The 26393-nt window shown below is 57.9% G+C and overlaps 1 protein-coding gene across 1 annotated transcript in view; it reads left to right on the forward strand.

Annotated features, from left to right (window-relative positions):
- The first annotated feature begins 234 nt into the window (after positions 1–234).
- Positions 235–26393, forward strand: part of DCHS1 (dachsous cadherin-related 1) — a 44091-nt gene continuing 17932 nt past the window's right edge. The window contains exons 1-7 of the mRNA XM_054654568.2: positions 235–483; positions 4489–6303; positions 20065–20253; positions 20351–20582; positions 21608–21844; positions 22141–23160; positions 23543–23730. Of these exons, the coding sequence (XP_054510543.2) occupies positions 4552–6303; positions 20065–20253; positions 20351–20582; positions 21608–21844; positions 22141–23160; positions 23543–23730 (3618 nt within the window). The 5' untranslated portion in view covers positions 235–483; positions 4489–4551. The remainder of the gene's footprint in view (positions 484–4488; positions 6304–20064; positions 20254–20350; positions 20583–21607; positions 21845–22140; positions 23161–23542; positions 23731–26393) is intronic.

Here is a 26393-nt window from a genome sequence, read left to right on the forward strand (position 1 = left end):
TCGGGCTCCCGGCACCCACCGCTTTCTTCCATCCCTCTGTGCCCGGGTCCAGCCCTTTCTCCCTCTCCATGCCGATCCTGCTCCCCGAGCCCTGGAGCCCGGCCATACCGCCGCACCGCCCGCAGCCCCGCTCGCCCGTCCGGGGCCGCCCCGAGGCCGCGCTCTGCCGGCGCGCTCCGGTGCGGGGCGGGGAGGGGGCGGCGGAGGGAGCGGGGGGCTGAGGGCGGCGCTGGGTCGGGTTTCAGCAGGAGCCTTCGCGCCGAGCCAGCTCCGAGCCAGCGCCGACCCGCCGCCGAGCGCTCCGCGGGGCCACAGCCGCACCGGGGCGGCCGCGGCATCGGGGCAGCGCCGGAGCGCTCGGGGCACCGGAGCGGCCGGCGGGGCCGGAGAGACCTTAGCGCCGGAGCCGCGGGGAGGCTGCGGGACGTCGTGGCGGGGCCGGACCCCGCGGGATGTGACCGCCGCCGGAACGGGACGCGCAGTGTAAGTCTCAGCGCCGGGCTCGGCCCCTGCCGGAGCCCCGCACGGTGGCATCGTCGCACGGTGGGACAGGACCGGGACCGGGACCGGGCGCTTTGTTCTGCCTCCGCCGCGGAGACAATGGAGCTGGGGGGGGGAGTGGGGGGGCGGGGGAGAACGGGGGGACGCGCCCGAGGCGGCGCAACACCGCGGAGCCGGACCGGGCTCGCTGGCGGCTGCCGGGCGGCACGGCACGGCACGGCACGGCACGGCACGGCACGGCACGGCACGGCACGGGACCGGGCGCTCACGATGCCGCTGCAGGGCAGAGCCGCTGAGGGGAGGGCGCTCAGCGGAACCGTGGAGGCGCCGGGCGGGGGCTGCGAGCCCGGGCGGAGCGGGGAGCGGGGCTGGCAGAGCGCCGGCACCGAGGCTGCCCGGTGCGGGACGTCCGGAGCGCCAGGGACCGGGACAGGGAGCGGCACCGGACGCTGGGCCCGGCGGCTGGGGAGCTCCGGGAGGCCGGAGCTCGGGGCAGAGCGAGCCCCAACAGCCGCGGGCTCCGGTGTACAGGGAGCAGGCGAGGCCCCGCAGCGCCTTGGCGATGGGCACAATCCGGCAGGGGCCGGTGCAGAGCGGGGATGTCCCGAGACAGGACTGTGGGAATTGGCTCCGGCGCGGAAATGTTTCATTAGACTTTCCTTTGTGGGGGATGCGTTCTGAGAGACAGCAGAGCCCGCGGGGAGCCCCAGTGTGGCACAAAACTGGGACTCACAAGGATGCAGCAGGGACTTGACTGCATCCGCAGAAAAGGAGTGCCACCGCCGCTCTGACTGCTCGGGGCCGTAGCAGAGGGTCATGAGGCTGTGTGGCCGGGCTGGCAGCCAGCAGAAGGGTGCCGGTCCTGCAGGCCCAGGTGGGAGGTGGCACGAGAGCCGGGAGGCACGGAGGTGGCTGTAGGTAGTGGTAGGGTTAAGGCTGGAAGTGAGTTGTTAGTCCAAGGCTGCACTGCAGGCAAGTCGGGGCTATGCGTGGTGTCGAGGGCAGATCATCTGAAACTAGAGAGAGAATCTCTGTGAATGTACAGGAGGAAAGCATATTCCAGGTCAGTGACCAGTGCTCAGCAAAGATTAAACAGGCTTCCTCTTCTGGACCGGAGTCTCAAAAACATCATTACACGAGTCATGGCCTCTCATGTCAGACCTAGGGTATGGCATCAGCAGCATCTGCAGCTTTCATGGAGCCTTCGCACAGCAAGCCCTCTGACATCTGTTTGTGGCATGCACAGTGGGTGCCGTCTCTCCAGCTTCTCTGCTGGGGCTGCTGAGAGCCCACTTCCCCTTTCCCATGGCTGACAGCAGGCACAAGCTGCTGCTGGCAAGGATGCACACAGTGGTCCCAGTGTAATTCCATGTCTTTTTTATTTCAAAATATCACACATCTGCTACGTGTAGGCTGGGCTCTCCTGGTGCTCCAGCCTGTCAGCTCTAGGCTTAGATGGATGTTGCAGCTCACTCCATTTTAGCTGCCCTTCCTGTCAACCTCCTCATCATGGCTCTGGACCTCAAAGACCTATGTGAAGAGATTATGGCAGTTTTCTTCAGAGGCTCCTGCTGCCGTTCTTCACAAGGGTGCCCGGTGGTGGGAGGGACACAGAGGGAGCGGGGCAGTGTGGCTCACGTTACACAGACCGGCCAAGCAGCCCCGCACTGAGCTCTCTGCTAACTGAAAGCAGCTGTTCAGATTTTGTGACTCTGCATCCACTGAGGTCACTGCTGTTTCCCTCTGACCCAAACCTGCACACCTCGTTGTAACAGGGGTCTGCTGGTACCAAGGATGGCTGGTACCTCCGGCTGGTGCAGTCTAGTAATGTTCAGTTCCACCTTTTGCTGAAAGGTAGGCTTGCTGTGAAACTACTCAGTTGCATCCAGGGAGGATAGAACTGAAGAAGCTTATACAGGCTTTCATCACCAGTTTTCCAGCCCAGGGACCCTAATTTTTGTTCCCTGGTTGTGCTAGTGCTCTCAGCTGCTCTTCACACTCCCCAGATTTGCTTTTCAAGTCTCTCTTCTCCCCTCCAGCAGTCCATAAAGCCTCGCTGGCTTCTCAAGGCAACTAATGGAACCAGGTGGGCTTTTCCCCATGTCTGTGCCCTGATTTCTTCCAGAGTCTAAGAGTCCAAGCTGCCCAAGAGTCTAAGCTCCTACCAAGGTGTTAAACTCTCTGCCCTGGCCCTTCCCATGACCTGAGTATCTGAAGCACCATTAGAATGGTACAGTCTCATCACAGAAGCTACCTCAGACCCCATTCCTCCAGCATGTTCTGGGGGTAGGCAGTTACCCCTCCATCTGGGGAATTAAAACTAGCTCCAACAGAGAGGCAGACCTGTCTAGGACCTCTGAGTTCATGCAGATTCACAAATTGCAGCACACAAAAGTATTTTCTTTTGACTTCAGGCCCTAGGACATTGTGAGGGTTCTCACCTGCTGGGTGCAAGAAGAGCATGTGGATTTACCTCAGACTGTGTGGATAGGCCTCAGACTGGATGCCCACTGAAGTAAACATTTCTTTATGAGTAGAAAATACTTTTAAATTATTTTGTTTCTGTCACTAACCCAGGATTTACACAGAAAAAAAAAATCTAGACAGCTGATCTGAGGTGGGAAAGGGGACCCAAGAATACCATCATATGTGCCCTGGAAAGGGTTAACACCGCCGTGGAGTTCTTTGGTCAAGGGCTGATATTCTTAGTCCCCAAAGTAGGCATTGCCAGCCACCTCCATCCCGCAAGACAGGGAGGTTCTTGCTCCTGCATCTGACATGAGCGGCTCCTGAGTGTGGTTATGGGCCCAGCAGCAAACGCTTTCAAGAGTCCAAGAGTGAGCTCATGCTGCCGCCATCCCCGCAGACCACGGAGCCTCGTTCGCGGCGCTGAGCGGGTCCTGGGGCCGCTGTTCCTGCGCAGCTCCGTGGCCGCGGTCTTACCCGGGCTGTTCCCGGCAGGGCAGGGCAGGGCAGGGCAGCGCTGGCACCCGCGGGCACGGGCGGCTCTCCGGGCTCTGCCTGTCCGGCTGCAGCGCTGCAGGAGCTGCGGCTGCCTCTGCCGCCCTCCCCCACTGCTGCAATGAAATGCAGTTACGGGGAAAGGGAGGGAAGGAGCCGGAGCCAGCAAGGAGCAGCGAGAAGGAGACAAAGGAGGGGAGTGAGCAGCGGAGGGTGTGGGACGGAGCAGCTGGCAGCTCCGAGGGAGTCGCTGCGTTCCTACGGCACTGCCGCCGCCCTCCATGGCACCGGCGTGGGGCACCCACCGATCTCCGTGCCAGCCCAGACAATGAGCACGGACTGATTTTATCCCGGGCATTCCCAGCTGTGGGCACATCCTTTGCAATGCATCCTTTTTGATTTATTGTTCACTGGATGGAAGCCCACTCCAGTTCTGTGCTCCTTCCCAGGGACAGCAGATTTGCACTTCACGGGTTTTTGGCACCTAAGTCCCCGAGGTCCTGAAAGGCAGGCTGCTGGGGAGAGAGGGGGTGGGGGCCAGGGTCTCAACCAGCGACTCGCTGAGCTATCTCGTAATTTGAGACCGGCTTTCTTCAGGGTGGAGAGATGCAAGGCTGCTGTTTGCCCAAACCCTCTGTCCTCTTGCAGACAGGCTCTGAACCTCTCAGGAAGCATTCGGCTGTTAAAGGCACCAGGGGCATGCTGCTCGGGGCAGCTGATGCCAGTACTGCCAGGCGGGCAGGGGCTGGAAAGAGCACCTGGGGATGTAGGAAGCACCTCTGTGACAGGGTCTTAGCTGCTCACCTCGGGGCACTGTCAGGTGTGAGCTGCTTCCAGGTGCTGTCCCAGGCTTTTGTTCTGGGCAGGCTCTGACACATATTGTCCCATTTGCCTCTTGTGAGGGACAGGCATTACATAGTGATCAGGCAGCAGATACCTGGCAGGCCTTCCCTCTTCAGGCTGTTTTCGGTCCTTCTGTCCTTCCTTTGCTCTCTCTTAACCAGTATCCTCTGGTCTGCATTCCAGGCAGGATTAAAGCGAACTCTGCAAAGGAGATCAAGCCACCCTCTGCTCTGCTAGCTGCCAGCCATGGAGCAAATGAAGAGGTCAACAATGCTTCTGCTGGAGCTGCTTATTCTTGGGGGCCTGAGAGCAGCGATGGGCTCTGCTGTCCTGGGCACCCTGGATCTACAAATAGATGAGGAGCAGCCAGCTGGCACCATCATTGGGGACATCAGTGCTGGCCTACCCCCTGAAACTAGTGCCTACATGTATTTCATCTCAGCACAGGAGGGCAGTGGTGTCTCCACTGACTTGGGGATAGATGAGAATACAGGGATCATCAAAACAGCTCGTGTCCTGGACCGGGAGACTCGGGACCGCTACAGCTTCATTGCTGTCACCCCAGAGGGCATCACGGTAGAGGTGAACATCCAAGTGAATGACATCAATGACCATGCCCCAGCGTTTCCCAAGCAGCACAGTACCTTTCAGATCCCAGAGCACACCCCCATTGGCAGCAGGTTTCCCTTGGACCCGGCCTTTGATGCCGACAGTGGCCTCCTGAACACACAAGGCTACACGATTAAGGGAGGGAATGTGGGGCAGGCCTTCCGCCTGGAAACGCGCCGAGGACCCAATGGGGTCCTGTATTTGGACCTGGTGGTCAGCAACGTTCTGGATCGGGAGAACCGTTCCTCATACTCCCTGCTGCTGGAAGCCTACGATGGGGGCTCTCCGCCCCGGAGCACCCAGATGACACTGGACGTGTCCATTCAGGACATCAATGACAACGCCCCCAGCTTCAACCAGAGCCGCTATCACACGCTCATTTCAGAGAATCTGAAACCTGGCAGCAGCATCCTGCAGGTCTTTGCCTCTGACGCAGATGAAGGTGACAACGGGGATGTGATTTACGAGATCAACCGACGGCAGAGCGATCCTGACCAGTACTTCACCATCGATGCCCGGACTGGAGTCATCAAGCTCAACAAGGGTCTGGACTATGAAGTGAGGAAGGTGCATGAACTGGTGGTGCAGGCAAGGGATAAGGCTGTCCATCCTGAGGTCACCACAGCCTTTGTCACTATCCACGTGCGTGACTACAATGACAACCAGCCCACCATGACTATCATCTTTCTGAGTGAGGATGGCTCCCCACAGATCTCCGAGGGAGCCCAGCCCGGACAGTATGTGGCACGCATTTCTGTTTCCGATCCCGACTATGGAGAGTATTCCAATGTCAATGTCACACTGGAGGGAGGAGATGGCAAGTTTGCCCTCACTACCAAGGACAACATAATCTACCTGATCTGTGTGGACCAACTTCTGGATCGGGAAGAAAGAGACTCCTATGATCTGCGGGTGACAGCTACTGACTCAGGAACGCCCCCGCTCCGGGCAGAATCAGCCTTTGTGCTGCAGGTGATGGATGTTAATGACAATCCCCCGCTCTTTGACCAGCAGGAGTACAAGCAGAGCATCCCTGAGGTGGTGTACCCAGGCAGCTTTGTCCTGCAGGTGACAGCTCGTGACAAGGACCAGGGTCCCAATGGGGAGGTGCGGTACAGCATTCTGCATGGCCGTGACACCCACTCCAGCTGGTTTACCATCGACCCTGCCACTGGCATCATCACCACTGCTGCCCCACTGGATTATGAAAAGGATCCTCAGCCTCAGCTCACTGTGCTGGCCACAGACCGGGGAACCCCTGCCCTCTCTTCCTCAGCTGTGGTGTACGTGGCCTTGCAGGATGTCAATGACAATGAGCCAGTGTTCAGGAGTAACTTCTACAACGTGTCCCTGAAGGAGAACACCCCTGTTGGGACCTGCTTCTTGCAGGTAGGTGCAGGTATTGAGGTCAGAACTCGGCAGGGGCACAGCCAGGGCAGTGAGCAGCCTGGGGTGGGAGACCTGCTGGTGCAGGGTGTTTGGTGCAGGTGTCATGGCTTTGGCGGGCAGCGTTTGCAGCAGGAATGCCGAGGCAGAGATCCCCACCCTTGCTGTGAGTCCAGAATGGGGCCAAGTCATGTACATCCTTTCTGTGTGCAAGCAGTGGGCAATGCCACTGCCACCAGGCACACCACAAGGCTGCCCATCACACAGAGCATGGTGTGGGCCTCTCTTGAGGTGGATCCTGCTGTGCCAGGCCTTGCTTACATCAGTGTGGAGCTACCTTGCAGCCAGGACACTCAAAATGGGGCTAAGGAATGTGATACTGCCTCTGGGAAACTGCCTCTAGCCAGGCTTCAAACTTCCCTCTCCCCCTGTGAGGTTGTTAGCCCAAGTTCATCAGTGTTGGTAAGGCTGCTTGTGAGCATTAATTATGCTAATGAGCTAATGAGCTGAGGCACGTGCTGCTGCACCAGCCTTTGTGTGGCAAGAGGTCACAGCTAGGGCTGGAGAGCTGCTGGGCCTCCAAAAGCTCTGTGATGAGCTAGTGATGCCATTGGGATTCTGTGTGTTCTGTGCTCCCTGTGTTTGGTGTTTCTGCTGCAGCTCAGGCCCTGGAGCCAGGCTGATCCAGGCTGATCCCTGGGACAGGTGATCCACCTGCCTGAGTTGGGGTGAGGGCAGGTGTGAGGGTGCAGTGAGGCACTGCCAACCGTGGCAGCATCCAGACTGTCCATGGGGACAGCACCAGTGGCACTGGGGGCACGTCCCTGCTGGAGGTGTGGGGCACGGGGATGTCTGGCTGGGACCATGAGAAGCTCTGGTGCCAGACTGGTGAGAGGGGCCTAAGGGACAGGAAGAACAGAAATTCTGGAGTCCATAAGACAAGGCTGGAGGAGGTCCTGTGACTTGGCCAAGAAAAAGGGTCCCTAGGTCATGCTGGAGGTGGCGAGAAAGAATGGTCTGTGGGTGCCCTGTGGGTACACTGCAGGGGCATGGGGGGTGTGAGTGTGGGTGGGCTGTGGCGAGTGTGTGTGTGCGTGCAGGTGACTGATGGTGTGGAGTGGGAGTGCTGGAGAGGGGCTTGTTGGGGAGTGAGTGTAGCAGATGGGGTAGGAGTGTGGCAGGAAGGAGAAATTGGGTGGGAGCAAGGACCAGGTGTGGAATAGAGGAGGCATGTGGAGCTGGGGCAAGTGTAGGATGGCACAGATGGCTTGGGAACAGGTCAAGGGTAGGATTAGGGGGAAGGATGGGCAGAAGGAGTGAGTGGGAGATGAGGAGGAAGATGTAGGTCAGGGGAGATTTGGGGTTGGTGTATGCAGGGCAACACTACAGACTGTCCCAGTGTGGGGTGTGTGGGGATGGGCAGGGCTGGGGACAGAGATGGGGAAGGGTCAGGGGTGGAGTCAGGGCCAGGGTCAGAGCAGAGATGCAGGGCAGCCCCGGGCCTGTGCAGAGCCCCCGAAGGGAGGCCCCCCTCTTTCCCTGTCCGTGCCTTCCTGCTCAGCGCGCTCACTCGCCGTGTGGGAAGGGTTCTGGAAATGCAATCGGAGATGGCGGCGGGGCTCCTGAGGCGGCCGTGGGGCCGGGCTGGAGGAGAGCGCCCTGCACATAGCTGGGGCTGGGGGCACCCCAAAGAGTGCCCAGCACAGGGGCTGGGGCTGGGGGCACCCCAGGGAGTGCCCAGCACAGGGGCTGGGGGCACCCCAGGGAGTGCCCAGCACAGGGGCTGGGAGCACCCCAGGGAGTGCCCAGCACAGGGGCTGGGAGCACCCCAGAGAGTGCCCAGCACATGGCCCCCTGGCTCTGCCCTGTGCAGGGACACGGCTGGCCTGGCAGCCGACGGGGGCCGAGGCTTGGCCACGTTTGATGTCTTGGCCGAGTGCTGGTGTTTCGTTTGGAAACAGCGCGGCTGGGCTGAGCACAGGTAACTCCCGCGCGGCCTCGGCACAAAGCAAACAGCTCACACATCTGCTGCTGCTTCCTCTGGGCCAGGAAATGTGAGAGGATGGGAAAGGAGGCTGGCCAGGCCCAGGGCTTGATCGAGGATGCAGCAGCAGCCAGCCGAGTCTGGGAGCTGGGCAGAGCCAGGTCAGGGAGCCCTGGGCTTGGAGTGCAGCTGCCTGGCATGGCCACCCTTGTTGCTTCAAACAGGAAAGCTTCAGAGGTGCTGCCAGGGCTCTCGGTGGCCAGTGCCCAGCACTGTTCCCCACAAAGTTGCCCATGTTGGGTGTGCTGCCCCCACAGCCCTTTTGTGCTGTTGCTCCTGCTTGGCTCCATCTCTCTATGGCTTCCAGGCACTGGGGCTCACCCTGCCTCGGGACAGCAAAGTATCTCTGTTGAAGCCTGGGTTTTGTCCAGACCCACACAATGGTGATGAGTGCTCAGGTCACGGGCAGGCCCTGCCACATGAGGTACAGGACAAAGGACAGTCACCCAGGTCAGCACAGAGCTCAGTGGGTTTGCTTCTTTGTCGGTCTGCCCCATTTTTAGGCAGAAAAGCCTGGGAGGACCAGACCCATTTTTAGACAGAGATGTCTACTCTCCATGGACAGGACAGAAGGGTGGGGAAGGAAGGAGTCCCTGAGAGTGAGCAGGAGAGACCTGAACAATCACTACAGATGATCTGCTCCCTTGCAGACTCCATTCTGTCTGCCAGGACAGTCTTTGTGTCTGAGTGTGAACAGGGATGAGCAGAGCAGGTTGCTGGCCTGAGCTTCTGAGAAAGAAAAAGGAACTCATAACATCTTCTCTGTTTATTACTTGTGTTTACTATGGGCCAGGTCCCACAGTAGCAGACTGAAGCAAAGGAAATAGCAAACTCGCTGTTCAAATCTGAGATGAGAAAGAAACACTGGTGGAGACAGAGCCCAGTGTAGCAGTGAACATGAGACCAGCAGAAAATGGAGCAGGAGATGGTCCATCAGAGGAGCTGCCCTGCTCCTCCCTGCCACCATGAGCTGATGATGCAGAAGCTTTAGGGCACCGGACCCTGCTCCAGTGCTGTGCTCTGTATAAATCTGCTCTGGTATAAATTCACCCTGCTGGTTTAAATTTGCTTTAAACATTTGACTGTGTACCAACACACTGCATGCATGGTCAGATAGTGTTTTTCTGGGACTTTCTGACTTTTCATGCTAAATCAAGTATTGTCTGTGCTCTGGCAGAGAGAGCTGTGAGCCCCATGTGGTGAGCATGGGCTGGTTGGACAGCAACCTGAATGACATGGAGTGGTGGATTATTGATTCTTGCATATATCCACTACTGATGATTTTGGAACCAGGGTTTACATACTGCCTTTGCACCCGTACACAAACGCTGGGGAATGTCAGAAATTAAAAGCTGACCAGCAATGTACCTAATGTAGAGTCTCTGCAGTTTTGAGGACAAGTCTGATGAGTTTTTGGTTCTGGTTTGTGATTCCGTGGGGCATTCATGGGCAATGCTACATGCATAGCACTGGGACAGCCCCATGGGCCGTGCCCCAGGGAGGAAGATTTGGATGAAGAGCCGTAGGCTACACCAGGGCACATACACTGTATTACCGAAAGAGGTCTGGAGGACTGTTCCTGGCAGGGACACGGAGCATAGCCATGCATGGGCCCTGGGGCAGCACGAGGACTAATGCTCACCAACTGTGGGCAAGGAGAGTGCAGGAGGGAGGGGGCATTGCTGCCTGCCTGCATTTGTGTTCTTAGGGCAAGGGATTCAGTATCAACCTATTTCCAGACCTTTGCACAACACAGAACAGGCCTCCCCCTCCTTAGAAACAAGGCAAGCTTTCCAGAGCAAGATGGGGAGACGCCTGGGAGCGTGCTGGGGGGCAGGAACAAGGGGGGGAGAGTGTCACGGTCCTGAGGAGCAGGCTGCCGTGTGGGGGGATCTGGGGTACACAGGAGTGTGGACATGGGGGAGATGCTGGTACATGGGGAGGTTGTGGGGGGAGGTGAGTGCTGTTGTTACCGCCAGAAGAGCTGCATTTGTTCCAAATTCCTGTGAAAGTTATTTCCTTGCGCTGCCAGCAGCCTCCTCCTGGGCTTGGCACAGCAGCCAGCGCCATGATTAATTCAAGTAGCATTTCCCCTGGAGCTGCAGCAGCTTTTCCACTGCAGCTGAGAGGCCCCAGCCCCTCGCGCTCCTCTCCCCCATGCTCTGCTCCTCCTCCCAGCCCCCTGGAACAGCTCCCTCCTTCCTCCGTGCGATCCCCAGCCCCCTCACAGCTGCCCCTTTCCCCTTACCTCTGCCTCAGCCCTAGGCCCCACAGAACTCCTCTTTCCACCGCTGCCCTTGCTCGCACAGCTCACTCATCCATGTCCACCCACACCCCACCCACACGTGCAGCCCTCGAAGGGCCAGTCCCTTCTGCCCCCTCCCGTGGCCCCAGTCACCAGCGTGCTCCCCCTGCACCCCCGTTTCTGCTCCCTCTTGTTCTCCCCACACCCCTCGGTCAGTGCCAGCTGCAGTTGTCTTCTCCCTCTTGCCACTGTGACCCAGGGCAGCTCTTCTCCACCTGCACTGCCCTTGGGACATGCCAGCCTCTCCCTGTGGAGTCCCAGAATGGTGTTAGGTGGGAAGGGACCTTAAAGATCATCCAGTTACAACCCCCTGCCATGGGCAGGGGCACCCTCCACTAGACCAGTCCTGGCCTTGGACACTTTCAGGGATGGAGCAGCCACAGCTGCTCTGGGCACCCTGTGCCAGAGCCTGCCCACCCTCACAAGGATGAACTTCTTCCCAATGTGCCATCTAACCTGGTCCTCTGGCCGTGTGAAGCCATCCCCCCTTGCCCTGTCAGTCCAGGCCCTTGTCCAAAGTCTCTCTCCAGCTCTCTTAGAGCCCCTTTAGGCACTGGAAGGGACTCTAAGGTTTCCCTGGAGCCTTTTTGAGGTTGAACACCCCCATCTTGCGCAGCCTGTCTCCAGAGCAGCTCCATGTCCTGCTGATGTTGGGGGCCCCATCCTGGCCCTTGCTCCCTGGGCTCACCCTGCCTGGCATGCTCAATCCTGTGCTGACCCCAGCCCAGTCTCTCCTGCACATCTTATTGATGTGTGTCCCATCTTTTTGTATAGACCTTCTCTGAGTGCTCTCTGCCTGAGCTCCACATGGCTGAAACCCACCCCCACACCCTGGTTTGGGGTCATTCTGGCTTCAGTGTCCCCCAGGGTCCTGCCATTTCTGCCCTGTGCTGTGGCTGCCCATTCAAGCCCCCCACCTTGGGCACTCTTCCCAGCTTCCCAGCCCTGCTCTGCTCCAGGATTCCCTGCCCCTTTCTGCTCCCCAGCTTCCAGGTCCTGTTCAGCTTCTGCACCTTCTGTGGGGCTCCCTATGCCCTGCAGCTCCTGGCTGCAGATGCCATTTCACTAGCAAGGACACCCAGGAACCCAGGTGAAGAACCTCGCTCCTTGTCCATCTGTGCCCTGCTCTGTCCCTGTGCTTGGAAGCCCTTGGGCTCCCATAAGGGTGCTGGGCACTCCCAGGCTCCCTTCCCTCTTGCCCAGCCCCATATTCACACCCTGCCTCCCTGCCAGTGTCTGTGGTTAACCCACTTCCCCTCACCCTCTGACTCTTTAGCCTGTCTCTGGGCAGCCCCTGCTCCCCATGCCCAGCTACACGTGTTTCTGGCAGCCCTGTGTCTGTCCTAGAATCACAGGAGGGTGGGAAGGGACCTTAAAGCCCCTCTCATTCCATGCCTTGCCATGGCAGAGACACCTTCCACTAGACCAGGTTGCTCCAAGCCCCATCCAGCCTGGCCTTGGGTGCCAGGGCTGGGGCAGCCACAGCTGCTCTGGGCAGTGTGGAGTTGGCTGTGGGACCCCCAGCCCCGTGCCTGGGGCCCTGGGGACCCAGCAGTGTGACCCAGCAGTGTGACCCAGCAGTGTGACCCAGCAGTGCTGGCAGCTGTGCTGGGGCTCCCTGCTCCATGGGGAGCCATGGGGGCTGACCCTCGCCTTGGCCACGTGTGCTGCGCTGCTGCTGGGCCAAGCCCTGACCCTGTTCCCTCCCCTGGGACCCACCCGTGCTGGAGGCTGGGACAAAGCCTGGAGACAGGAGCGGCTCCTGAAATAGCTGTGTAGCTGCTCCCTGGCTGCTTTGAGCCGGCCAGTGGCCGTGCCAGGGCTGGGAGGGCAGAGGCTGGCGCGCACTCCGGCGCGGGGAGCCGTGCGTGGGATCGCTGACCACACTGGCGCCAGCCTCCCCTCCTCTCCCACCAAGAGCCGTCACTCAGAGGGGCGGGAGCGCCAGAGCCAGATGTTTGCCAAAGCCACAGCACAACATGTGCGCAGCAGAGCCCCAGCCATGGCCAGGCTCCAGATGAGTTCCCTGCCTGCTGACTGCGCTGGCTGCAGTGGGGAGCACGGCTGAGGAATGGAGCCCGAGCTGCTGAGCAGTGCTCCATCACTTCTCAGCACTGTAGGCTGGGGCATGGGTCAGCAGGAGGTGTGTACGAGGGGCTCTGGTGGTGGCTCTATGGGAAGGGGCAGCTTTGACTCCCACAGGGTGAGGGACCTTGGTGTGGGGCTGCACTTCATCCATCCCCATCTCTGGGAAATGTAGAAAGTCTGTTGTGCCCTAGCTCCACTTGTTCCTCCTGTCTTGCTGGGGTCCTGGGAGGAGGGTGTGAAATTGCAAGGCCTCCATACCCATCACTGCCCTCCCAGCTCTCCATGCAGTGGGGAGAGGCACACTTGGCCAGGACCCCGCTTCCTTTTCCAAGTCTGGTGCTGTGGTTTCTTGCTGCCTGACCCTGAGTCATCTTGCTGTTCTCCTTTGTTGTCCTCTTTGCTCCGTGGTGGCCACAGCCCTCCCCCTGCATGCTCTTCTGCCCAGCTGCAAGGCACCCCAGCAAAGCCTTCTCGCCACACCTGCGGGCAAGGAGGGGCAGGGAGCAGATGCTGCTGCCCGCTGTGGTCAAGGCTGCTCTGCAGGGACAGGGAGCAAATCAGCTCTCTTGGAACAATCTGAGCTCAGTGGGGAACTGGGTGTTCAGGAGGGTCTTTAGCTGGAGATCACAGAATGGTTGAGTTTGGAAAGGACCTCTTGAGATAGTCTAGTACAACCCCCCCATGCACAAGCAGCACCATCCAGAGTTGGTTGCCCTGGGCATCCCCACTTTCCTGGGAAGCCTCATAAAGGAAAAGTGCTTCCTGATCTTCAGAGGGACTCTCCTGTGTTCCAGTGTGTGCCCGTGCCCTCTGATCCTGACACTGGGCACAACTGGGAAGAGCCTGGATCCATCCTCTTGTTGCCCTCTTTCCTGTATGAATGATACCCCTTCTCCAGGCTGAACCACCCCAGCTCCCTCAGTCTTTTGTCCCAGGAGAGGTGCTCCAGTCCCTTCATCTTTGTGGCCCTTCACTGGACTCTCTCCAGTGTGGCCATTTCTCTCCTGTACTGTGGGAGTACTGAGGAGTACTGTGCTGTACACAGCTCCAGCTGTGGCCTCACCACTGCTGAGGAGAGGATCCTCTCCCTGCTGGCCACACTCACCTGATGCTGCCAGGACACCCTTCTCCTTCCTTGCAGCAAGGGCACATTGCTGTCTCATCTTCAGCGTGGCACTATGGGGGCCTCTGTGCTGAGCTGCTCTCCAGTGTGCAGCCCCCAGCCTCTGCTGCTGCAGGGGATTGCTTCCTCCCCAGAACTTTGCACTGTCCCTTCAGGAGGCCTCTCGTCCCTCCCTGCAGCCTCTCAAGGTCACTCCAGATGCAGCATGACTCTCTGGTAAATCAAATCAGCCACTCCTCCCAGTTTGGGGTCATAGCAAACGTGCTCAGCATACACAGTGCACCCTCAAACAGGTCATTAATGGAGATGCCAGACAGTGCTGGAGGCAGGACTGACCCCTGGGGTACACTGCTAGCTACTGGCCTCCAGGTAGGTGCTGTGCCCCTGACCACCACTCTCTGCACAGGAGACATTCAGCTGGTTTTCACCTGAATGGGGATCTCATGGGGTGGAGTGTCAAAGAATTTAGTGCACTTCAGGTTGACAATGTCCACTCCTTTTCTGTCATCCACCAGGCCAGTCATTTATCAAGTGGATCAAGCATGATTTGTCCTTAGGGGAAGCTGTGCTCACCACTCCTGATGATTTTCTTGTCTTTCCCATGCATAAAAATGGTTTCCAGGAGTAGCTGCTCCATCAGTTTCCAGGGATCAAGGTGACCCTGATTGTTTTGTAGTTACCTGGGTTCTCCTGCCTTACTCTTGATGATGGGAGATATTTACTTTCCCACAGTCTTCAGGCACCTCCCAAACGTGATGACTGAGCAAAGATTATTGTGAAGGGCCTGGCAGTGATGTCCTTCACCCTGTTCTCTGACACCTGAGGCTCCTGAAGACCCATCTTACTAGTAGAGAGTAAGGGAAAGAGGGCATTAAGTACCTCAGTCTTTTACATGTCCTGTGTCAGCAGGTCCCTAGTCTCCTTCAGCTGTGGGCCTGCATTTTACCCAGCCTTCCTTCTGTCACCAATGTGCTTACAGAAGCCCTTCTTGTTGACTTTGACATCCCTTGCCAGATTCAAACCCAGCTGGGAACTGGATGCCAACAGCAGCGTTCCCATGTAATTGCACTGATCAGTGAGTGATTTCAGCTGAAGGTAGCCCAGATGTGATCCTCAAACCCTGCCGTGGTAGCAGCCTCTTCTACACCTATCCATGAAGTCCTCAAAACATCGGGGTCGTCCCTGGGTTCCTTAACACATCCTCTGGTCTCAAGGGCACGTGCCTTTTCAGTTGCATCCAATGTCTGACAGAAATGGAGTATTTCTTCTGTCACTTTCATCCAGACCCTTTCCCTCACTGCTCATGAACCTCTCCCCAGAGCCTGTCTCCCGACCTGTCTTTCACCCACCCGATTGCCCAGCCCTCCAAACTCTAACATCCTTCCTTGGGTATGAGGACAATGGGAGAAGGTGTCAAAACCCTTCCTAAAGTCAAGGCAATTGTCACCCACAGCTGTCAGCCCTTTAAGCCCAGATCCCACCACCACAGAGAGCAAACAGGATGGTCAATCTATGATGGCTCTTCCCTTCCAGGATCTTTCATGTGGCCTAAAACATGCTAGAAGACTTGCTCCATGATTCTCCCAGGGCCCAAAGTGTGGCTGATGAGAATGTAGACCCTCAGATGATCCTTTTGGCCTTTGTTGAAGGTGGGATGTGAGACTTGCATTCCTCCAGGTGTCACTGATCACCTCTGCTTTGCCCTCACATGTGAAGAGCAGCCCCACAAATCCATTTCTGCCAGCATCCATTGATGCAGCCAGTTGAGTCCCATGGATTCACATGGATCAATCTTTCCAAAGAAATACTGACTCTCTCTTCCCCCCTCTCTGGAGGCTCTCTGAAGCCTTTTGAACAGCATGGAGGCCTGGGAGGCTGGTGGAGAACGAGGTGGAGGAGGCACTGAGTGTCCCAGTCTTAGCTGTGCCTGCTGCTGCTGAATCCACACTCAGAAATGGGCTCTTCTTCAGGCCTTCACTGCCAGCACAGTGCAGAGGCTCTTCTTGGCATGCTCAGGTTCGAACTTTGACTTTGCTGGCACATCCTGACATGCCTGGCAGTGTCTATAGATTCCTACTATGTGTCTTGCCTCCATGCCCATCTCAAAGAATTGTGGAATGGTTTGAGTTGGAAGGGACCTTAAATGTCATCTCCTTCCACCCCCCTGCCATGAGCAGGGACACCTTCCACTCAACCAGGTGGTTCCAAGCCTTGTCCAGCCTGGCCTTGGACACTGCCAGGGATCCAGGGGCAGCCACAGCTTCTCTGGACACCCTGTGCCAGGGCCTCATCACTCTCACAGGGAGGAATTTCATCCCAATATCCAATCTAAACCTACTCGCTGTCAGTGTGAAGCAGCTCTCCCTTGTCCTGTCTTTTGAGGCCCTTTTAAATAGCCTCTCTCTCCATCTCGTTGGCTCCCTCCAGGTACTGAAAGGCCCCAGTCAGGTCACTCCAGAGCCTCCCCCTCTCCCGGCTGGACAGTCCAATTCTCTTAGCATGCACCACCTTTTGCATGGCAGCTTAGCCTGGAGGCCCCTGCTTAGCCCAGGCCATCTGCTGAGGTCTCTGTGTTTTCCTGAGCCTTGGGATGGGCTGCTCTGGAGTGTGCTGTCTTGAAGGCTTTCCAGCTTTTCTCAGCTGCCTTGGCCTTCAGTGCTGCCTCCCATGAGATCCCTTCCATCGACCAGTTCCCTGTAAAAGCTGAACTCTGTCTTGCAATCCAGGCTCTGTACTCAGCTTCTCTTCTTCCTCACTCCCTTTAGGATACTGAATCTGCTGCTTCAGGGCCACTGCAGTCACAGCTACTGCCAGCTGCCACATCCCCAGTTAGCAGTCCCTTCTAGGGAACAGCAGATCCAGCTGCGTGCCACCCCTGCTTGGCAGGGACTTTGGAATCTTTGTGAGACCAGGGGTCTGTGATCCTGGCTTCCTCAGGTACTGCTGCTTCCTTGGCAGCTTCAGGTCAGGGATCTCCTGGCAGGTCATTGGTGTCCTTGTGCTTAAAGCCTTTGTGGCTGTGCGGGCTCCGTTCAGAAGTCAGAGGAGAGAGGGCAGTGGGGCTGCTGTTCAGGCTCAGAGCCCTGGCTCCTGCTCCCACACATTCGAGCAACAGGACTGGCACAGCCCCAGTGCAGTTTCCTGGGCAGTTCCACAGGCAGCTTGACCCCGTTTCCCTCTATTTTTCAGGCAAACATCAAGAGTCTCATGAGTGAGCTGCAGTGAAACCAGCTGTGGATCCAAGACTTGGGGCGGATGCTAAATACAGAGCCTGGGGCTGCCCTGCATTAGCTTCTAGCAAAGTTCCTGGAAAAATGTCCATGCTTGGTTTAAAAATTTCCAGAAGTGGTGAACTCACCGCAGGCCTTAATGAGCCCTTTTGGTGGCTAATTGCCCTCACAGCTAAAAATGTGTCTCAGTCTCAAACTGTGTGTGCTCTGAGTCTGCAGCAGTGCATGCAGCTGGAATGAGCTGGTTGCCATACCTGGTGGTCCCTGTGGTGTCTCAGGAGTCCCCAGGAGGCATCACCCAGCTGCAGCAGGGATCCTGCTGTCCCTGGGTCTCGTGTCAGGCCCTGCTGAACGTGGGCTGCCCACGGGCGGTCAGCCAGCCCCATCCCATGGGATGCACACATGGGATATCAGCAGTCTGCAGGCAGGGAGCTGGGACTGGCGTGCACCAGCCACAGCCCCCTCCCTCTGCACGCAGTGGCAGAGCACAGAGCAAAGTGTCCAGTGGCCCCAAAGTCAGCCAACACCGTGACCTGGTCCAGCAGGTGTTTGCTGTTCCTGTGGCTTCTCTCTAGGCACCAGTTTAGCATCTCCCATCCAAGGGAGACAAGAACCAGGTGCAGGGCTGCAGTTGTGGTGGCACCAGTGATGTGACCTCTCTTAGATGCTGTGTAGGCTCATATTGGGCAGAGTTTTGTGTTGGACCAGCGGTTCACAGATGGTCCCATCACAGGATGGGGCAGTGAAGCAGTAGATACATGGGATACCTTGTCCTGGCTGCACAGCCAGGGCTGGTTCTGATACCACACTGCTGGCTCCACCAGTTATCTTGCTGGAACATGGCTCTGGGTACCAGGAAGCCGTCAGGGAGGTGGTGCTGCATTACACAGTAGTGAGAGCTCACCTGTTGCTTCCCTGTTTCTGAAACCTGGCCCAAGTCTTGTGGCAGGAAGCTGGGTATTCCCCCTCTGGGTAATCCTAAGGGTGGCACCCATCAGAAGATGGTTATGGTGGGGAAGGGAGACTCTTCTGGAAGCATCAGAGCCCCTTGGGCTAAGGAGCCTGAAGCTGCTATCTCACTCTGCAGCAGAGTGTGTGGCTGTACAGTGATGTAAGCAGCTGATGTGCATTTTAGATAACCTTCAGAGTGAGAAATAGTTCATTCTGAAGGAAAGAAAAAACTTCATTTACCATATAGTACCTATTCCAGCTGGTTATGCATTTCCATCTGCAGTGCAGGAGAAGACTGGCAGCTGACCCAAGGAATGGCAGAGGCACACAGGGTGTGGGTACAGGGCTGTATCCCAGGCACAGGCACACAGGGTGTGGGTACAGGGCTGTATCCCAGGCACAGCACAGGCACACAGGGTGTGGGTACAGGGCTGTATCCCAGGCACAGCACAGGCACACGGGGTGTGGGTACAGGGCTGTATCCCAGGCACAGCACAGGCACACAGGGTGTGGGTACAGGGCTGTATCCCAGGCACAGCACAGGCACACAGGGTGTGGGTACAGGGCTGTATCCCAGGCACAGGCACACAGGGTGTGGGTACAGGGCTGTATCCCAGGCACAGCACAGGCACACAGGGTGTGGGTACAGGGCTGTATCCCAGGCACAGCACAGGCACACGGGGTGTGGGTACAGGGCTGTATCCCAGGCAGGGCAGAGGCACACAGGGTGTGGGTACAGGGCTGTATCCCAGGCAGGGCAGAGGCACACAGGGTGTGGGTACAGGGCTGTACCCCAGTAATGACAGGCACTGTACTGTACTGGTAACCTGCACAAGAGCTCCAGTGATATCAGCAGGGTCAGATTTGTGCTCTCTGCTGAGCAGTTCCCCAGGAAGATGGGCTGGGTCAGTAGGGAGGGGGATGGTGAGCTCTAGGTGGGTCTAGTTTCCCAAAGTGCTTCCTGACCCAGTTCTGTCACAGCACCTGTGCTTCCAAGTGCTCTGCAGCTGGAGTGGGGAGGGGGATCCTGTTCCATGGTGCTTCTTCTGGCAGCTGCTGCAGGGTTGGGGAGCAGATTCTCTGCACAGGAGCTTAGTGCTCCCTGGAGATGTGGTCTCAGTTTCTCCCTGCAGGCAGCCCCTCAGCCCACAGGCAGCAGGGCTGCTGGGGGTGTCGCAGGTGCTGCCTCCCGTTCCCTGTCAGGACAGGCTGGTCCCACCCCTGCCCATGGCTGTTGCCTGCAGGCCCTGTGTCCTGTCCCCTGGTTGCTGCCTCCCCGGTGAGCGGCTCACAGCCCCCAGCCAGGCCCTCGGCTTGGCGCGGCGCTCCTCGTGCAGAGCGAGGCCCCATGGCTGCTGCGGGGAGGAGCTGTGGCTGACGAGGCCTGAACTCCGCTTCACCCGTGCCTGGCCCAGCTGCCTTCCCCAGCTCTGTCCCCCAGCTCTGCTCTCCATGGAGCTCCCAGCTGGTGGAGGAGCTGTGGGCAGGGATGTGGAGTCAGGAATTGGTTTCTGCTGACCTGAGCTCTGTGGGAGCCCGAAGGAGGAGCTGGGGAGGGCAGGAAGGGAGCAGCATTCCTCCTCCTGCCACGTCTGTCATAGTGGGTGCACTTCTTGTGCTACAGACAACGTGAGACTGGACTGTCACAGGGCAGTGCCACCCTCCATCCTCATGCCCTGTGTCTGGGACTGCTAGACATAGAGCCCTGAGAGCAGGACAGAGCCAGGGCCATGGTGGCAGGGGGGTGACTTTCTTCCTGTCCCATCCTGAGTGTCTTTGCAGAAAAGAAGGAATAGAGATGCAGGGGCTGCTGCTGCTGCAGTGCTGCATGTCCTGCTGAAGAAGCAGTGGCTGGCCTGGGACAAGAGCCACAATTGCTGTCACACTGCATTGTGATGGCCAGCTCTGAGGGTGGCATGGTGGCTGTGGCCATGGAGCAGAAGGTGGCACTGGGGCGTGGTGGTGGGGCTGGGCTGGCTCTGGCGGGTTCTGTTCTGTTCAGGTGGTGCCTTCCCTCACACAGGTGACAGCCACAGATGCAGACAGTGGTGCGTTTGGCTCCCTTTCCTACTCCATCGGCTCTGGCATCGGCAGCGTCATCCCCACACAGTTCAGCATTGACAAGCACTCGGGGCAGCTGTGCACGGTGCAGCCCCTGGACCGTGATGAGGGCACGGCTGCCTATGACTTCACCATCACTGCTGTGGACGGGGTGAGTGCTGCCGAGGCTGCACACGCAGTGCTGCTGAGCCAGCCCTGGGCAGGGGTACTGCTGTCCTTGGGCTGTCCCTGACCCAGTGCCTCCGCAGGGCGGCCTGAACTCCATGGTGTACGTGAAGGTGTTCCTGGAGGACACGAATGACAACCGGCCGGTGTTCTACCCGCTGGAGTACGCTGCCAGCATCAGCACCCAGAGCATGCCGGGCACGGCCGTGCTGCGCGTCACTGCCCACGACAAGGACGAGGGCCTCAATGGCAGGGTGACATACCGCATCGTCCGGGGAAACTCGCCCCCGCTCTTCTCCCTCAACAAGGACACAGGTGAGCTCTCAGGCAGCCAGGGCAGGCAGCGGTTGGAGCACTGGCATGTGGGAGGTGTCAAAACCAGCCTGAGTGTCTCTGCTTGGCCACCTCAGCAGTGCAGTCTGTCTCCAGAGTGTGTCTGTTCCTCTCCCTGCCACATCTTTCCCTGCTAAATTTCCTTAGACTATGGTAACCCCTTCCCAGAGTCAGTCCCTGACTTATTGTTTCTGCTCCCTGTTCTGTTCTTCATTTGTCCTGTATGCCTTCTTCTCCCCATTCCCCATCTCCGAATCACTGTGCCCTTCCTCTTGTGTGCTGATCACACAGCTGTATGATCAGCTATATGATCAGGCTGTATCCTGCTTCCTTTCTTGTCCCTGCCAGTTCCCTCTTCTCCAGCTCAGTTAACTCTCCTCTATAACTCTGTCACTCTTGATCCCACTGTTCTCATTGGCTGCATCTGCTGGAAGCCAGAGCAGTTTCTGCTGAGGAAGTGGGTGCATGGGTATGAGATGCCAGGGACTCTCAACAGGACAGAAAGGTGCATTGGGAAATCTGCACACTGGTTCTCAATTCCCAGCAGGTGACTGGGAAGATTACAAGCCCTACCAGCCCTCCTAATGCAGGGCCATCTCCTTCGTAAGGCCTATCAACTATGGTCCTTCACTTCTATATCCCCTCCCAGATCCTGTCTGCCAGCCCAGGGCCTGCTTGCTGTGTTATGACACTCTCCCTGTGCCCCAGATTGGAAGCCCTCTCCCTGCCTTTCCCTCTCCCAAGACCTGCCTTCTGGCTCATGTCCCACAGCCTGTACTGCCGCTAAACTCAGAGCTGGCTGTAAGACAAAGTGCGGAGGGTTTGGGGAGGCTTTCCTGGGAGAGCTCCACTCATTCACTCCAGCTCCTCCGTGGTGGGCTCCACTGTGATGCACATTGTCTCCTACCCCTTCTGGTCTGCCTTTTCCACTTTATGGTTTGGCCTGTTCCCTGGTGCCAGGTGCCAGGGGTGCAGCACAATGCTGCATCAAGGACTTTCTTCCTCAGGTGTCATTTCTCTGTCATGGTCTCTGAGTGGCAAAGCCAACACCCTGGTGCAGCTGGTGATCTCTGCTCAGGATGGGGGGGGCCTGCAGGCACAGCCGAATGCCCGGGTAAACATCAGCATCGTGGAGGGCACAGTCTCACCCCCTGTCTTTGAGCAAGCTCAGTACTTCTTCAGCATGCCCGAGGACATGCCGCAGGGCGCCACTGTGGGGGCTGTCCAGGCCCAGAACCCGCCAGGTATGGCCTTGTCCCTTTTGCATGTGCCACTTTCCCTGTCCCCACACCATCCTTGAGGTCCAGCATCCACCACACTTCCTCATGGAGTGGCCCTGCTCTGAGAGCTCCACACACTGACACCTGAGTGTGCACCCAGCTCAGCACCTGTGCTTACACAAGTGCATAAGCACACCTGGGGTCTGTGCACATGGGCACTGTGCTGCTGCACCCCTTGGAGCACAGCTGCCTGACCCCAGGGCTGAGGCAGTAAGCTGGATGGCACCTCATTCCTTCTGTCTCCGTCCTCTTGCCCACAGGTCATGCTGATGACATCTTCTATTCCATCTCCTCGGGGGACCCTCACGGCTATTTCTCCATTGACTCGGCCTCGGGGCAGCTGCGCACCAGCCTGCCTCTGGATCATGAGTCCCAGGCAGTTCTCGTCCTGGATGTCCAGGCCCGGAGCGGTTCCCCCCCTGCCTACAGCAACACGCGGGTGAAGATCTCTGTGTCAGATGTGAATGACAATGCTCCGGCATTCCCAACTCCCTCTGACTCCATCCTGCTGCCAGAGGCCACAGAGCCCGGCACTACAGTGTACACGCTGCAGGCTGAGGACCGTGACAGCGGTGCCAATGGACAGGTGGCCTTTGAGCTGCTCTCGGGGGGTGAGGGCACCTTTGTCGTGGAGCGTGCCTCGGGGGCCGTGCGGCTCCTCGGGGCCCTGCAGTACGAGGCCATCTCAGCCTACAGCCTGGCCATCGTGGCCCGGGACAGTGGCGTTCCCCAGCTCAGCTCCACCTTCACGCTGCTGGTGCATGTGCAGGCCGAGGACGACAACGGACCCATCTTTGACACTCTCACCTACCGCGTGGAGGTGCAGGAGGGTGTTCCCGTTTCCACCCGCTTCCTGCAGGTGAGGGCCCTGGCACATGATATAGAGCCGTCGGCCCTCACCTACCACCTGCGTGCGGATGGGGACGCTGCCAGTTTCGGCATCGTGCCCGAGAGCGGCTGGCTGTACGTCAAGAGCGCCCTGGACCGGGAGACGCGGGACCTGTACGTGCTGACGGTGCTGGCCTCGGTGGGAGGCACCGGGGCCGCGGCGGACGCGCGGAAAACCGGCACCAGCACCGTGCGCGTCAGCATCACCGACGAGAACGACAACAGCCCGCGGCTGAGCGAAGAGCGGTACTTCTTCACCGTGTCTGAGAACCAGGCTCCTGGCAGCACCGTGGGAAGGGTGATGGCGAGCGACCGGGACGCCGGGCAGAACAGCCGGCTCACCTACCGCCTGCTCCAGCACGACCCCAACTTTCTGATCCACACACAGACAGGTGAGACACTCCCGGCTTTCCAGGTGGGGCTGTCTGGTCAGAAAGCCCAGGGCAGGGCAGCAGTGATGGCAGCCAGGCCAATGCAGCAGCAGAATATTCACCTTGCTGCCCCCGCAGTGCTGAGCTCCAGCAACACAGCTGAATAACACATCTGAGCACAGGCTCTGCTCTAATGCAGCTTGTGGGCTGAGCTGGGTCCCTGCTCATCAGTATTCTCACTTCTAGTGCCTGCCCCATTCCTGGAAGCATTCAAGGCCATGTTAGATAGGGCTTGGAGCAACCTGGGATAGTGGAAGGTGTCCCTGCCCATGGCAGCAGGGTGGAACAAGATGGGCTTGAAGGTCCCTTCCAACCCAAACCCCTCTGGGATTCTCCCTCACAGGAGAGGTCAGCACCAAGCACAGCTTGGATCGGGAGCAGCAGTCCAACTTCCAGCTGCTGGTGATTGTGCAGGATGGGGGAGCACCGCCTCGCAGTGCCACCGGAACCATCTATGTCACTGTGCTGGATGAGAATGACAATGCTCCTGCTTTCCTGCATGTGGGCAGTGGTCAGGAGCTAACTGTGCAGGTAGGGCTGCAGGCTGCAGCACCGGTGGGGCCTGGTGGCGTCTGGATGTGGGGGCAGGGGGTATTGCTGGGGAAGAGGGGGTGGGCAGGGGGACCCAGGAGAGCTTCAGGGTAAGAGATGAGCAGCCACAAGTTGGATCCATGCAGCAGCCAGGACAGTTGGATAAATCTGAGATGTGGCAGGAGGGGCATGTCCTTGGGCAGGGCAGAAATCCTGGTGCACAGAGCAGGCAGGGGCTCTGGAGGGCTCTGGCACAATCAGGACTGGCCAGCAGGCAGAAGCTCTTGGCTCACACGTGCCTCTAGAGAGGGACAGCAAAAGGAGCCCTGAACCTGACACAGGTTCAGAGAAGAGCCAGGGTGAACAGTTGTGTGCAAGGAGATGCACGAGGCTATCACCCTCTAGGCCTGGGGATTTTGGGTGCAGCCACTTGTCTTTCTGGGAGGTCAAGAAAATGTTGTCCAGCTGGGCTTGGCATGCACAAGAGTTTTCTGGGCAGCCAGGCCCTCTCTGCACGTCCATTGCTGCACATAAGGCTGTGTGCTCAAAGGCCCTGGCTCTGAGTGGCTCAAAAACACCATGATGGTGACAGCCACCCTCTGCCACACGTCCTGCCCGAGCTGTGCACCCCAGACAGGTCAGAGCAGACAGGACTGTGTTGGTAGCCACCTGCGTGACACAAGATCTGGGGACACTCTGCAGCTCCAGCCAGGCCTTCTCTGTTCATTGCTGCTTCCCTTGCCATCCTAGAGTGCAGCCATTCCTTGCCAGCCCATCCTAGGGTGCAGCCATTCCTTGCCCAGCCATCTTCTTGCATGCCCTGCTCTGCTGGCACAGCTGATGGCAGGGCTTGGCTGGGGTGAGCACGTCTCCCAGAGCCTAAAGGAGGCAAAGGGGGCACAGTAAGGCTTGCCCTGTCTCTGAGCAAGGCTCTGGGAGCAGAGCAGGCCAGAGACTAGCCAGCCACAGCCTGGCTGAGGGAGCACTGGGTGGGCGCTGTGATAATTGCTCCAGCTGGCATCTGCCGGGAGCCCTTGTGGGGACACGTGTGACACACCACACGGCAGGATCTGCATCTGAGCCCAGTGTCTGGGGGCACAAAGTGCTGAAAGGGCCCTGCCAGAGCTTGGGAGGGCTCTGCTCCTACAAAGAGACCATGAAAGCAGATGTGTCCTTCAGGGGACAGGACAGGCTGAGAGGGGTTCAGAGTTCTGAGGGCAGGTAAATGCTGCAGCAGCCCTGAGAAAACACCTGTTTGGGCACTTTGGTTTGCAGGTGCTGAAGCAGAGGTAGAGAAGGGTGGAGTACCACAACAGCCCACTCTTAGCCATGTTTTGCATGTAGAAGAGGCTTGGAGGAAGAAGTGAAACCGGATGATAACACAAAGCTCCATGATTTCTTGCAGACGTGCTCAGGGCATGTTCATGTCAGGGTTCTTCAGGCAGAGCAGAGGAGGGTTCTGTGTCCACCTTCGAGCACCAGGTGTGGTGTGCTGAGATGAAGCACTGGTGATGTGCTGGCAGTACAGGGGGAGCTTGCAAAGGGGCTGCAGTGATGGATCCTCCAGGGAATGATTGCTAGGAGAGGGGAGAGGGAGCACAGGGAAAGGAGTGCCTGTTTTCACAGAGGCACTGCCCTGGTGCTCGTGTTTTGCTGTATCCCCTCAACGATGTGATGGTGGATGTCACTGGTCTATTCACAGCATTCGGGATGAGGGCTCCCTGTGAAGAGCTGTAGAAGGATCATGTTGGTCAGGGAAGATGATGGGACATGAAATCACTGCTGCTAAGCAAATTGCTGGAAAGCAACACAGATGGCACAGCCCAGGGGTGGGCTCTGAACTGGCTGCTTCAGTTTGGGGAGAAGCCTGAAGCTTTGTGAATGTGCCACACCAGGCTCAGGGCAGGCAAAAAAGCAAATCAAATGTTGAGTTTAATTAGACAAGAAACAGAATGAAAGAAAATATCATCACCCACAGCTCAGATTCTGCCCACACTCTCTGTCTGGTTCCATTCCCTAAGTGAGCAGAAGTGATAGAAACTGTTTAGAGAAGGATGTTAACGGGATCTCTGGTAGATAATAGTTCCAAGCAGGAATAAAACATTCTTTGGCATGGACAAAGCCTCAGGAATATCACAAAGGTGTGCACAGAGTCATGGGGAAATGAGAAGTTGTTTTTTTCATAACACAAAGATGGGCAGCTCCATAAGAACTGACCAGGCAGCAGGTTTAAAATAAACACGGGCAGCATTTCTTTATGCAGAATGTAATTAAATTGTGAAATCATTGTCCAGAGTTGCATGGGTTCAAAACTAGATGAATTCATGGAAAGAAAAAAATCCATCAAAGGCTGATGAGCACAAATACGATCTGTAGCTCAGGAAGTGTCTGAGCCACAGCGGGCTGGGAGCCGGGGAAGTTCACAGGAGAATTGTTCCATACGTACCACGTTCCTCACATTTCTGTGCATCCACTGCCAGCCCTGCCGGAGCTGTGCTGGTGGCCAGAAGGGCTCTGCAAGCCTGGGACCAGGCTGGGGTTTGCAGCAACCTTTGGGGAGGGTGGGCTGACCCAGACATGCCCACATGGCCTCTGTCCTACCAGTGTGCATGGGCAAGCCCACTGCCATTGCTGCTTACTCCTGTCTGTGTGACTGGGCTGGC

Source organism: Agelaius phoeniceus, chromosome 2, assembly GCF_051311805.1.
Source record: "Agelaius phoeniceus isolate bAgePho1 chromosome 2, bAgePho1.hap1, whole genome shotgun sequence".
In the NCBI taxonomy this organism is placed as follows: Eukaryota; Metazoa; Chordata; class Aves; order Passeriformes; family Icteridae; genus Agelaius; species Agelaius phoeniceus.